Raw genomic sequence first — 14,717 nt, 5'->3', positions numbered from 1 at the left:
TAAAAAATACAAACAGTGAGTTTTGAACAATATTTACTATTATTTTGTGATTGCTCAAAATGTGTCCCACATATTCGTCATCACTGTCAGATATTTATAAAAAGCAATAAAATCAGACAACTACAGGGTCAACTGCATTCCTGAGGACCCCATTTTCAAACCTTCAGCTCTACTGCATACTTCAAGATCACTCAAGCTCCTATATCTTTGCTATTTTCTCTTCATATTTCATATTTTCATATTTCATAGTTCATATTTTTTGACACTGCTACTGTGACAACCATAACATGTCAACACCGTCATCTTTGTAAAAAAATATTAGATTAGATTATGAAATAAATGTATCATTTTTAAGAAGAGGTTTGAAGTAGCTAGCAACAGAGGGGAAACAAGATGGCTAATGTGAACAACTCATCTATTTTTTTTTAATCTATATTAGGTTTTTGTCACCACCGTCAGGTTTTCTGTCTTTTCTGTCAGGTTTTATGTATTTTAGGAAGTTATGATTTGATATTTGTTCATCACAGTGCTCAGGATTGTTATTTTTTGGACCAAATATTTACATAAAGTTTAAGCAAGAAGCCATTGGTATACATTTTGGAATAATGAGGCCAACGTCACCACCATCAAATTAGTGTCACCACCGTCAGACAGAGTTTTATTTGTTTTAAATGAATATGCTTACAATATGTTTCTTCAGTGCTGTTGAGTTATTAAATGAATAGTCTCTATTAATACAAAAATATGTTTATTATCGCGTCCGCATTCAGGATGAGAGCTTACGCAGCCTACGGAGGCTACTCTGCTGCTGCTCTGTGCCTCCGCCCTCCGAATTTGTCATACGTCACTAAGAAAAGTGCGTACACTACGCTAAAACTCTCTCCTGAATGTGGACGCGCATAAGATGGCGGCGCTACCGAGGTATTTATTTTCGTTAATAAAGTTTTACATATGGATATTTCTACAACAACACCGCGCGGATTGCCCTCAGAAGACCTTTGTTTATCATCCTGGAGCCGTTTGGATTTAATTTGTGAAGGATGGACGCACTTTTTTTTGGACTTGAAGGTCGTGGACTATGGGTGGACCCCGTAACATTACATTTAATCAACTGAAAGATCTAAAATATTTTCTAAAATATCCGAAAATGTGTTTGTCTGAAAAACGATGGACATATGCAACTCGGACTGCTTGGGGGTGAGTAAATCATGGGTTTAATATCGTTTTTTGCCAAACTATCCCTTTAATTTATAACCTAGTCAGTTTAAGCTTTAAGATGAATCAAGTTGATGTGGAAAGTGTAACTGTGTCTTAATGTTAAAAAACCCTATTTGATTTGAACAAGTTATAGGGAAAAGGTACAATGGTCCCAGATAACTTAAGGGTCACAGTACCATTACATTTCCATTGTTTGTTCTTATTATAATCCACAAATTAACAATAAAAATCTGATAGATGTTGTCCCCTTAACTTACAGAAACTGGATCACAACATGCACCCCGCAAGTCACCGTGTTAAACCGATGTAGCACATTATTGCAAATAGGTTGTGCTGTTTGAGCCTTGAAAGAAAGAAGCTCTCCATGTAATCTCGGCCGGCAGAATATTTCAATTAACAGGGAAATTTAACAAATTTTGTAATTTTATTTACAAAAAAAACATCTACATTTGTAGCTACATGAACAAAACAACTAAATTCACTGTTTTTACAATAATATCCGTACAGCATCTATAGTTTGTCTCTTTAAATCAAGTTACAGACATAAAAGAGAAGACAGCAGAGCAGTGGATGAAATGTCACTCATGCATTTCAACATCATTTATTATACCAAGGTGATCTAATTTTCTTCATAGGTATACATTAAGTGTACACATTATTGCACTTTGTAGATATAATGACAAAATGCAAAAATGTAGAGATTTACAAATTACAGCTGCTAATTCATAATTTAATATTTAATAAGTTAATTGCATGACATGACAAATTAAATAATCAAATTAATTGCATATATTTAAAAAATTTGCTGAGAAAACACCCCAAATAAAGATCATTCATAGACATTATTGTAGGCAAAAAGTTGTACTAATCTGTATTCCTCTGAAATTACATCTGAGAAAAGCCAATAAAAAATGCTATACACTGCTGGTGTTAATATGAGTACCACCAGACTTGGTAGTACCCATTTAAACACCAGCAGTGTACATTTAACACTAGTGATTTTACTGTGCTGTTATATAAAAACTTGCACTAAATGTATTGCATAATTTAAATTTTAAAATTCAGCTTGTATAAAAAGTGTTTTAGATGCTGTCACTATGTTGATATTGTACTGTATATTTTAGTTGCTATAAAAATGTAAGTAAATGTATGTATGGTGTGCTAAAGCAACACTTCATATACGAATACCTATAAGTAGTAATGAGATCACATTTAATATTCTATTAATAGAATATATTACCAAACAAACAGAATAAAACAAGGGAAGCAAACTGGAACAATATAATCTTCAAGATTACATTGTTCCAGTTTGCTTCCCTTGTTTTACCCTGTTTGTGTTAAAACAAAGTACTTTTATAATTTCATTGCACTGAGCAGTTTGGCACCACATGACTGTATCTGGCCACCTCTTATACAAACATTGTTGTTGACTCTAATTATAAAACGTTTATTACAAAGCAGTCTTTTCATGGAAAAGGAGGAAACAAAAATGAATAAACCAAAATAATTGTCCATACTCGTTCCAGATAAATGTGCACAATATAGAGCATCTAAACAAAGTGGAGACACACTTTGCGTTTCTATGCTGGAGGGCTTCGAAGGGCATGCAAGTGTGTGTTATGGAGCAAAACTGGACAAAACATTGAAGCACTGCGTGGTCCTGATGGCAACCTCTTAACTGTGTACACAACTGTCCCTGTGTTTGCTGCATAAGAATGAGTTGGAAAGTCGCCACTACAGGCTCATAGCAATATCTTGCAGAGGTACAAGTGAGCAGACACAACAAATTACAGCACCTAAAGGGGAAAAAAACTGAGATTAGTATCAAAGGGAAAAAGACCAGTATACAAAAATAAATAGTGACAGATAAAAAAGTTAGTGTCATGACATTTTTGCAAGTAAAATAACTTTACATAAAGTACCATAAACAAAACTAAATTGTACTGGAAATTAACTGGAAGTTGATACTAGCTTCTTAGAGAACTTGCCACAGTTCTTCTGTTTTTAAATGCTGTCTTCATACCTCCTGTTGCAGGACTCTTTTTCTTTTTGCTCCACTGAAGATTACACTGAAGATATATATATATATATAATCATATACAGGAGCACAGAAGGATGTTTTAGGTTAGCCGTTCTGTGTACATGGCCATAGCCAACTATAAGGTCGCAGGGATATAGACCTCTGTAAACTTTCATACTTTAAACAGTTGTTAAAACTACCTTTATTTTGAGTGTCTGCATAATTCATAAATATGAAACTTTGAAAGTTTGCTAAATTGTTTAGTGTCTTTGGTGTGAAATTAAGATGTTTCTGAGGGGTTTGACATAGAGTTGTGAGAGGACACATCGTGTTGCCATGTCTAGTTATTATTTCCATTAAGGCCCGGGAAAACAACTCTAACAATATGTAATTCTGTTTAGAGTAACATTTCCGATCACTCTAAATAGGATCAGCCTCAACCTCTGATTATTTCAATATCATTCTAATCATTACCTTTGGTTAGAAATAATTATTGTAATAATTAAGTGTCACCTGTAAGGGGACTAAATAAAGTATGTTTAAGCATTTAGTCCAACTTCTGGCAGCGACCAACACTAATTCGCTTATGACTGTTGACCAGTTTATTAATTATAAGACGCGTACTAGGATCATGTGCAACTATGAGAACCAAATATACGAGTCTAATACCAGAGCTAAATCAGAATAAACAAACATCCATCCAAATTCTGTAGCTGTTAAAAAGTAATAATCAATCTGATTTGTATTATAAACGAGTTCTTTATCGTTTTTGGAGTCAGATAAATATACTTAAATTATGTAACGCCAAAACGTCATCTGCAAGCGCCGGAAAAGAGTGAATGTGCTAGAATCCTTCACCATGCTGTTGATTTCTGCCATTGGGCCACCAGATGGCCACACATTTCCCCCCTTACATATGCAATAGGTATTTGGCCTGGGGATGGTCACATTGTTGTCTCGGCATTCCAAGTCGGCTTTTGTGTGTGAGTTTCGCTCCCACTGCGGAAAGCTGACTATCTTGAAGTGGCGATGGGGGCTTCCCTGCTCAAACCATCTCCAAATCAGCTGGACCGTCCGGGGTGGAGTCGAGAGCTCGTCAGCTGTGTGATTTACGGTGCCTAGGATGTGAATGGCTCGAAGCAACCTCAGATACTTCTAATTCCACAGAAGGAGACGGCAGGTGAGTTGCGACATGCGACGGTAGAGTAGACCACCTTGCTGGTAGATGTATGCCATGATTGCAGTATCTGTGTCTGGGCAGACTAGCACGTCTTTGCCCTGTAACAGCGCTTTAGGTGGGTCAGTGCAAGACACACCGCCAACAACTCAAGGCAATTGATGTGCCAAGGCAGCTAGGGGACCCATCTAGACCCCGGAAACTGCATGCCGTTGTACGTGGCCCGCCGGCTTGTGGTCAAAGCATCTGTGAATACAAAGGTATGCCTTGACACCTGTTCTAAGAGCACACTGGCCTGAAGAAACTAGGGGTTCGACCATGGAGTAAAGGTTCTATGGCAAACCAATGTGACATGCACACAGTAAATGCTGCATCGCCACATCTATCTCGGGACTTGGCCGTGCAGCCAGTGTTGAAGCAGTCTCATATGGAGCAACCTGAGCTGGGATACAACAAGACATAAAGTACGCGTCCTTCGGGTCAATGGCTGCAAACCATTCGTGGGGATGGACACTTCTGCATAAACTTTTCAAACAGCATCTTGTGAAGTGTCTTGTTCAGAGTGTGCAGAGGTAACCCACTCCACCACCTTTCTTGGTTACAATAAAGTAAAGGCTTTGCTCCTGGCTGCACTGGCTTTGATAAAGAGGGTGTGGGACCTCCATGCTTTTTTGGTCAGTGATTCGTGCCTCAAGTTCAGGCCTGCTGACTCTTATGTGATTCTAAGACCTCTGGATGGCTACGTGTCCAAGGTTCCTACCACTCCCTTTGAGGATCAGGTGGTAAACCTGCAAGCACTGCCACTGGAGGTGGCTTTGCTTTGTCCTGTTCTCGCTCTGCAGATATACATGGACCGAACGCAAACCCTCTGGACCTAAGAACAGCTCTTTGTCTGTTATGGAGGCCAGCAGAAGGGAAAAGCTGTCTCCAAGCAGAGGATGTCTCACTGAATAGTGGACGTTATCGCCCTGGTATGCCAAGCTCAGGGCATGCTGTGCCTACTCAGGTTGCAAGCACACTCGACCAGAAGTGTTTCCTCCTCCTGGGTGCTAGTGTGCGACACCTTGTTAATGGACATTAGTAGAGTTGTGGGCTGGGCAACACCTAACACATTCACCAGGTTCTATAGCCTCCGCATCAAGTGGGTAAAAGTATGGAGAGGCCCGGTTCAAGTGCCGGCTTGCGCCACCATTATGTTTGGTCGTTAGTGACAGTTCCACAGGGCCAGTGTTTTATTATTAAATTCTTGAAAGCCTATGCTAGACCTGGCATTGATATGTAACAACCCTCGGAATCCCATGTGTGTATAGCCCTTGAGGCCTCACTTTTTTCCTTGGCAGAGCCCTCTGGATGGTGTAGTCTATTTGAAACCACCCCAGAGACTTTGATATGCAGTAAAATCCTATGTGGTTATTCAATATTGTTAATTCCACTGAAGGACCTCCTTAGGAGGGTGTAGCTTCCACAGCCTTCCCCTTCTCGGTGTTATTTAAGTGCCATTAGTTGGGTTAGGCAGGAACAGCCGTGACTGACCTTCTCTGCATATGCCTTGTCCTGGCTACTATATAGCAAGAGCACAGCAGACTTACGCAGGGCACTGGAAGGGGCAGTACCCATGGCGGGGTGTGGTTTAGCGAGGTCTGCAGCAGGAGAGAGAGTTGGGAGATAAGTGGTAAGTGAATCGGTTAAATGCAAATGATTAACACCTGTGTCTATTTTGTAGTAATTGGCGTGGTGATGATAAAAAGAGACTGAACACATGGGGGATATAGTCACATACCCATTAATGACAGCTAGTATTTATTATTTAGGATGAGGGAGTGCTCGTGCAGGTAGGCGAGGCTGATCCCATATCACTGGAGTTTGTTTCAGAAGAACGAGGTGAAGCTGAGAGGCTAAACTTCTCGGAACGCTATGATTTTCCTCTGGAACAGTCCCAGGATGAATCACTGAAAAGTACCTTTGATCAGGTCCAATATATCGATAGTCAACCTCTCCAGCTGAATCGCCCGCTCTCTCACCCGTATTTTGCTATTATTAAAGACCAGTTGTATTGAGTGACCTGAGATGCTCAGACAAAGGAGGATAAGACGAACTTTTGGTTCCTAAAAATCGTCGGGAAATGCTTTTCCAGACGGCTCATTAAAATCCGATGGCTGTCATTTAGGGGTTACAGCAACACTAAATCGTCTCATGGCCCGTTTTTTTTTTTGGCCGGGCATTCACTAGAACGTGCGCAGGTGGTGCACGTCTTGTCGTGAATAGCAGCTGGTAAACCCGCCGGCCTCTTCAAAGGCGCCATTGCACCCTTTACCATTAATGCAGGTCCCCTTCTAAAGAATTGGCATGGACCTCATCGGGCTTTTAGAACGATCAGCATGGGGATCGGTTTGCATTAGTAATACTGGAATATGAACTCGATAACCTGAAGCAGTAGCGCTCCGCACCATATCTGCAAAAAGTGTAGCGTACGCTCTGTTTCATTTAATCTCCTGAGTGGGAGTCCCGAAAGAGATCCTCACTGACCAAGGCATGGCTTTTATGTCATGCACCCTCCGTGAGCTATACGAATTACTGGGCATTAACTCCCTGGGATCCAAAAACGCGGCACCGCGTTTTGACGTGTGTTCTCCTTATCATAGCCGAATCAACTTAAAATACTCCATCATTAATAACCATACACTTACGGGTTTGACATTATTTGAAACTGTGAAGGGTCTTCTTTAAATTGTGTACATTCACAATAACAACAACTCTTTGTGTGCAGTCACAAATGAGGTGGAGTCAGTGTCGCTGGCGACAGCAGTGAGCGGGGAGGATGAATCTCGCAAATCTCAATCTCGGGTCGCACAGATCTTATTCAGCACCATATCTAGACTGAGCCGGGGGGGTAGTTATACGTAGCCGGCCATATTGTTTACCTGAGCACAAGAAAAGAGTTGTGCAGGCTGAATTAGAGGTGATGCTTGACATTGGGGAAGAGTCCACAAAGATTGGGCAAGCCCGATAATTTTTGTTCCTAAGACGGACGGCTCTGTCCAGTTCTGTATGGATTTTCGCAAGGTCAAATCAAATCAAATCACTTTTTTGTCACATCATCATAGCACATGTGCCTTGGTGAGTGAAATTCTTGGGAGCGTGTTCCAGAAATTGCAGAATTAGTTAACATATAACCAAACAGAAAACAGGTAAAAAATGTGCAACATGCACATTTAGCAGGCAATATGATTTACTTATACACCGCCTGGTGTAGATGTCCTGGAGGGAGGGAAGCTCACCTCCAACAATGTGGCTGGCAGTTCGCACGACCCTTTTCAGAGCTTTGCGGTTGCCAGCGGTGCTGTTTCCAAACCAGGCAGTGATGCAGCCCGTCAGGATGCTCTCAATAGTGCATTTGTAGAATGATCTGAGGATGCTGGGGCTCATTCCAAACTTCCTCAGCCATCTCAGGAAGAAGAGGCGTTGGTGTGCCTTCTTCAGCACTGCATCAGTGTGTGTAGACCAGGTGAGATCTTCGCTGATGTTAACGCCGAGAAACTTAAAGCTGCTTACCCGTTCCACAGGTGTCTTGTCAATGGTGATGGGTTTGTGTTCTATGCTCTGTCTCCTGAAATCCACCACCAGCTCCTTGGTCTTGTCGATGTTGAGTGAGAGATGGTTCTCCTGACACCATTTTGTCAGGGTGCTCACCTCCTCTCTGTAGGCTGTCTCATCGTTGTCAGTGATCAGGCCTATCACCGTTGTGTCATCAGCGAATTTGATGATGACGTTGGAGCTGTGTGTGGCTGTGCAGTCATGAGTGTACAGGGAGTACAGGAGCGGGCTGAGGACACAGCCCTGAGGAGCACCAGTGCTGAGGGTCAGCGGGGATGAAGTGTTGTTGTCCATTCTGACCACCTGACTTCTGCCTGTTAGGAAGACCAGGATCCAGCTGCACAGAGATGTGTTTAGTTCCAGAGTCTGGAGCTTCGCAACAAGTGTGGCAGGCACTATGGTGTTAAATGCTGAGCTGTAGTCCACGAACACCATTCTCACATAGGTGTTCTTATTTTCCAGGTGGGAGAGAGCAGTGTGTAAGGTGAATGCTGTGTCGAAATTTGACGCGTATCCAATGCCACGAATTGATTGATGGGCGCGGCTTGTTTTTATTCGACACTGGATTTAAAGAAAGGATACTGGCAGATCCCCTTATCTCCAGTATCCAAGGAAAAAACAGCCTTTACCATGCCGTTCGGATTACACCAATTTGTCACCTTTTCGTTTGGTTTGTTTGGGGCACCGGACACTTTTCAGCATCTCATGTATCGCATACGTCCCCATGGTGCATATGCCTACCTAGATGACATCATCATTTATAGCAATGACTTGCAGTGGCATATGGGACATCTCAGGGCCGTCCTGAGAATGCTGAGAAGGGCCAGGCTCACAGCCAACCCGAAGAAGTGTGCGATTGGGCGTGTAGAGATTCAGTATCTGGGTTTCCACTTGGGTCAGGGGCCGGTGCATCCACAAATGTATAATACAGCTGCGATTGCGACCTGTCCGAGACCTAAGACCAAAAAGGCGGTGAGACAGTTCTTTGAGCTGGCGGGATATTGTAGATGGTTTGTGCCTAATTATTCGGATGTCACCAGCTCCCTGACTGATCTCACTAAAAAGAAAGCACCAGATCCGGTTTAGTGGATGGAGCTGTGCCAGCAGGCTTTTACCAAAGTAAAGGTGGCTCTGTGTGGCGGACCGCTCTTACACTCTCCTAATTTCTCTATCACTTATTTTTTCTGACACGTCGGAAAGGGGGCTGGGAGCAGTACTGTCCCAAGAGATAGAGGAACGGCCGGTGCTGTACAACAGTCGTAAGCTCTCGAAGAGAACATTGGTTTCTAGCTTTACAACTCTTTAAGCTCCAGGTGGTCCACAGGCCGGGTGTACAGATGGCTTGGCCGACTTCCTCTCCAGAAATAGTGGCGGGGGGCTGCAAGCCAGATGACTTCCCGGCCTGAGTCGGGCGGTGGAGGTATGTGACGAGGGGTGTGTGGTTTAGCGAGGTCTGCAGCAAGAGAGAGGGTTGGGAGACAAGCGGTGAGTGAGTGGGTTAAATGCAAATGATTAACACCTGTGTCTATTTTGTAGTAATTGGCGTGGAGTGGAAAAAAAGAGACTGAACACAGATGAAAGACAGAGAGAGAAGTACTGGAAGAGTTAACTAAGTAACCCAATTAGTTACTTTTTGGGGGAGTAACTTAATATTGTAATGCATTACTTTTAAAAGTAACTTTCCCCAACACTGCTCATAACATCATGAGGACATCACATTCTGAATTGTACAACAATGCTTTGTATCTGTTTTGCACTCTTTGCACTGATTTGACTGTTATTGAATTAAATAAATAGAAAAGAGCAAAATACATCACACTTGTAGCTATGCTTCCATCAAAAGTTGCAAATGTAACATATGCGCACAATTGGAATAAAACATTTGCGAATAAAGCAATGTTTCCATTCAGAAGCTGGGTTTCCATCGAAATGTGAAACGACTATTTTTAAAAAAGAAAAACAAACAAATGTGAATTAGGTGCGTTTCCATCAAGTTTTTGAACTAATGACGGTAGTAGGGCTGCAGCTGTCGATTATTTTCGTAATCGATTTATCTAGCACTTAATCGATCGATTAATCGATTATAATTTGTTGTGTGTGTTTGTAAACAACCAAAACAAATAATGCATAACGAAAATGATGTGGCTGTAAAATGCTCAAGCATTTTGGCTTTTATTTAAAAAAAAATTATCTCCCGTTTATCTTCGCCAACGCGCCAGCTAAATTAAAAATGTATCACGCACTATGGTGTGCTCCCTGAACATTGAACAACGTTCTGTGTGAATCAGATCCCTGCGTGTATAGTGCGCGTCATAGGAATTTAACGAGGCTTCGAGGCAGAATTTTTGCAATCGAGTAAATCGATGAATCGTTTCAACCCTAGACGGTAGTATTGGTAACCTAGTACCAACAGTAAATAAAACAAGCACTCTTAGAAAATCAAGACATGACTTCATTTAGTCACGTTTGACAAGTTATAAATTATAGCATAGTGTAGCTTATAATTGCCAAACTGAATGCTGTGCACAGAAAAATAATTTTGCCGGCCACATGTGTACACGCAAGGTATACACTAGGTGTATGTTTATTAAAATTTACCTACTTTATATCTTTTATTTATTCTTCACGCTATTTCACATTATAGCTATATTCATGGCGAAAACTGGTTAATCCATACACAAGTTGATCCACACAAGTTAATCCATAAAATTTGGTATCTTCACCTATTTTGCCAATTCACCTAACTTGCATGTTTTGGCCTGTGGGAGGAAACCAGAATACCTGGAGTAAACTTACATTGACACAGGGAGAAAACGCAAACTCCACACAAAAAGGCCACAGTATTCCCCCTACAGTATTCTTAAAATGAACTCTACCTTTTAAAATTAGCATATGGCTAAATACAATAGCTTTTCTGTTATTGCAGTCCATAGACAGTCCAGGGGTGAAGAACATTTAACTTACCCCTGATAAGGATATACTATCCTGCTTTTGTATCCACCAGCTGTATCTGCATGTTGACAGGTGTGACCTCATCTCCATATCCTCCCTTTGACTGCATTTGGTTTTGAATTGAGTTCACCTGCACAAGTTTCAAATTAAACAACATCAGTGTAACAAACCTTGAAATCAATTAATAAAACAAATGTCTGTATATACAATATATATTTTGGACATTGCTACAGTTTTGTCCCCAGTACAAGTTATGGAAAAATAATTTTAAATGTCAGTTGATTTAAATTGTAATACTTTACAGAGTTTTTTCTTATGGTGGCATGATTGTCAAGTATGGTAACCCATACTTGAAATGTGACCTCTGCTTTTAACCCAGTAGTTAAAACACCAGCAGAATCAAAGAGAATCAAACCAGCAACCTTTGGGTTACAAGCCTTACTCTCTAACTATATGACCACATTGCTTTTTATTGTTACTTATAGTTTGTTGTACTTTATTTGTGGTCAAGCCCAGAATGGGCGAAGACCCATATTGTATCTGTTAGTTTTCTTTTTTTATTATTCCTCCGGCATTGCTGTCTATGGCAGCCAATAGAACCGTACATAAATTTGGAGTCTCTATCTCAAACCCGCTAGCGCCACCAACAGTCCAAAGTTGCACTTACGTTTTTGCTTATAACTTCTGATCCGTAAGTCCTAGAAATGAAATTCTTGTTTCCTGTGATTCATAAGTTTAAGACGATTCGATTAGAACATGTGTTGTCATGAAATTTCGTCTGCCATTTTGAATTATTCATAAAACCAACTTTTGCGAGCTCGTCCTAGAGTTTTTGCCCGATTGCCACGAAAATCAGTATGTAGCATCTAGAGACACTCATGGCAAAAAGTTAATAAAAGAATTTCGATAAACCAATCCGTTGTTGTATAGCGCGTCAATGAATTTACATAGAGTGCAAAAAAACTCTGTATCTTCTCTGTATGTTTTAGTCTGTATCTTCGCCAGACTTAGGCCTATTGGCACAACACTTTGTAGTTGTGATGCCAGTCAGGATCTGAGGGTGCATGCCCAGTTTCGTTGCAGAGCCACCTAGTGGTCATACGAATGTTTTACATGCCTATAACTTTGGCTTTGATTGACATGTTTTTTACGGGACTTGATTTTCAGGAGTCCAGAATAGTTGCCGAGTCCAACAATACCAAACATGCCAGAATTTGCCTTACGGTTATCCCTGCACAGCAAAAAAAGTATGAAGGTAATTTAGCGCCTAAAAGATTTGCATGCGCAGGATAAAATTTGTAAGAATGTACTTAACATTGCAAGTGTTAAATAAATTTGCATGTGCAAAAACAGTTTTGTAAAGGTATAAATAAAGTTGCAAGCGTAAGAAAACAAGTTTTGCAACATACTACTGTTAATCGTAAGTGTAATTCATGTCTTGTAAAACTGAAACTTCATATTTACACTAAATAAGTATGAACTGCATGCATCTGACCTCAGTTTTTCCGCGCTTACACTTTTGCCACGTTTTTGCGCTGAAATACTGCCAAAAGCATTGCAAGTCTGCAAACAGTGGTGTGCAATGAAAAACACACATTCATGAATGGCAAATATGAATTAATCGCGCAGAATCTGTCTCTGTGTGTAAAATAAACCAGTTGTAAATGACTTGTTGCATACGGAGGAAAACTATTTCCTGAAATAACCCGACATCTACTGGTCCCTCTGCGTTTGCAGTTTTGTCACGATTCTCTCACTGATTTGAGTTTGCAAGCGCGGGTGGGAAGGCGGGGCTATGAAATGAGGCACCTGATGACTCATTGTTTTCTCTATTCTGATTGGTTCAATATAACGCCAGTTTTCTTCTCAACACTTGCTTTGTCTTGCTTACTAGGAGACTGCTGCTAGTTTTTACTTAGAACTTTTGTTTATACATTACAGTAAAACTGCTCACATTAATATGGCTTCATTCATAACCATAGCGATTTTGTTACTTCTGTTGTTGTTTGATTTTTCTGTGATAGTATATTACAGTAACTTGTTTAGGAAATACGTTAACTAGAATATAGTTTGAATTTGGAATTATATGCTACACTGTCCTACTAAAAATAATGAATACATCCACGTACTCCATAATAATATGGCAAGGAATGGAGTAGCCTACTATTTATAACATTACTTAATAAGAAATGACTCAATGTAGCACCAAATACTCCATTCTAGTCTATACTAAAAAGCTACCATGCTTTGTTGTTCTTTCTCTGTTTTCTTTGTTTCTATTTTATTTGAAGCTGCTTTGGTATGATGAATAATTGTTAAAAACGCTACATAACTAAAATTACTAAATACATCCATGTACTCCAGTCCATCCTAGACCATAATAAATAATATGGCATGGAGGGAATGGAGTAGCATACTATTTAAAACATAACTTAATAAGAAATTACTCAGTGTAGCACCAAATACTCCACCCTAGTCTATAATACATAAACCTTTAAGCTGGCTGACATGTGTTGATTAAAGCAATAAACCCCAAGAAGCAGTGGGTTACCAGCAGGGTCGGACTGGGAACAAAATTCGGCCCTGGCAATTTCTCTTTGAACGGCCCACCACTGGACCGATGACCCCCCCCCACTCCACACACAAGCCCACCGATACCAAAATCCCCCCCCCCCAACCCAATGCTTTGATTTATTGAACATTTATATTAATTTCACAGTATAGTTACAATTCAACCACCTCAAACTCTCTTTGCCATGAACAAAGCTGACACTGTTTGTCAAAGCACCACAAAAACACTTTTACTATTTTTGCACTGTTATATGAAGCAATACTTGTGTAGATGACCCCTTTTATCAATGTAAAGTATATTAATGATAGACAGTGCAGGTCTATAGATTATAAATAGGTCTATAGATTATAAATGTGACCGGTGTTATAATGGTTTATGTAGCTTTCTTCACTTTATATTAGATAGAGCAGAAACTTCTTTAACTCTGTGGACCCTGTACCGGGTCCAGAATTATCTTATTTTGACTTAATATAAAATATTCCTGTAATTTGTAATGGTCTGTCATGGACCCAGTACCACATATGAGATACTGTTTGAAAGCTTAGACTCTCTACTTTCTGCAGATATGCATCACTTTGACATATCTTTTACTGTAAGAAAGTTATTTACAATTAATTTACACCATCACCCCCCCCCCGATATTTTTTAATATCTTTTAATATTCATATATTTCATATTTTTCAAGTATGACAAACATGGGCAAGTCTTATATCAAATGAAAGCTCTCAGTCTCAGGAATAATTCTGCAGCGTTATTTTTGTCCTATTATCATCACCTATCTAACAATCATCGAATGAATAATGAGGTAAAAAATTGTCTTTTGTAAACATATGGGAAACTTGAGTGTGGACTGCCTCAGATAGCACATATAGCCACAAATTATACACCATCTTTTATTTTAGGTCCTACTCTAAAAAATGAGTCCATTCACAGCATTTTCTTTGGTTGTGTGCATAATTAATCCCTTGCTATTTATTATATGTGGAAAACAAAAAATTAATATTTATATGAAAAATGTATTTTTGCACACTTCAGTAAAATGAGAATAACTTTTGAATGCAACATGCTAAAGAGTTCATTCTTTTTTGGGGTGTTTACTGTCTGCTGCTGTTAACAACCAGAACTGTCTGCAGTCTGCTAGAGCACCCAGAACCAGAGTTATACCCTATCAAAGATAGTATTTA

General features: G+C 40.0%; 1 protein-coding gene across 1 annotated transcript in view; it reads right to left on the bottom strand.

The window, feature by feature from the left end:
• Window positions 1–2,903: 2,903 nt before the first annotated feature.
• Window positions 2,904–14,717, bottom strand: part of cdc42se2 (CDC42 small effector 2) — an 88,609-nt gene continuing 76,795 nt past the window's right edge. The window contains exons 5-6 of the mRNA XM_065240640.2: window positions 10,974–11,091; window positions 2,904–3,014 (exon numbers count right to left, since the gene is read on the bottom strand). Of these exons, the coding sequence (XP_065096712.1) occupies window positions 10,990–11,091 (102 nt within the window). The 3' untranslated portion in view covers window positions 2,904–3,014; window positions 10,974–10,989. The remainder of the gene's footprint in view (window positions 3,015–10,973; window positions 11,092–14,717) is intronic.

This window comes from Paramisgurnus dabryanus, chromosome 10 (genome assembly GCF_030506205.2).
Source record: "Paramisgurnus dabryanus chromosome 10, PD_genome_1.1, whole genome shotgun sequence".
Lineage (NCBI taxonomy): Eukaryota > Metazoa > Chordata > Actinopteri > Cypriniformes > Cobitidae > Paramisgurnus > Paramisgurnus dabryanus.
The sequence above is the reverse complement of the archived record's forward strand: the minus strand, read 5'-3'. Positions and strand labels throughout refer to the sequence as shown.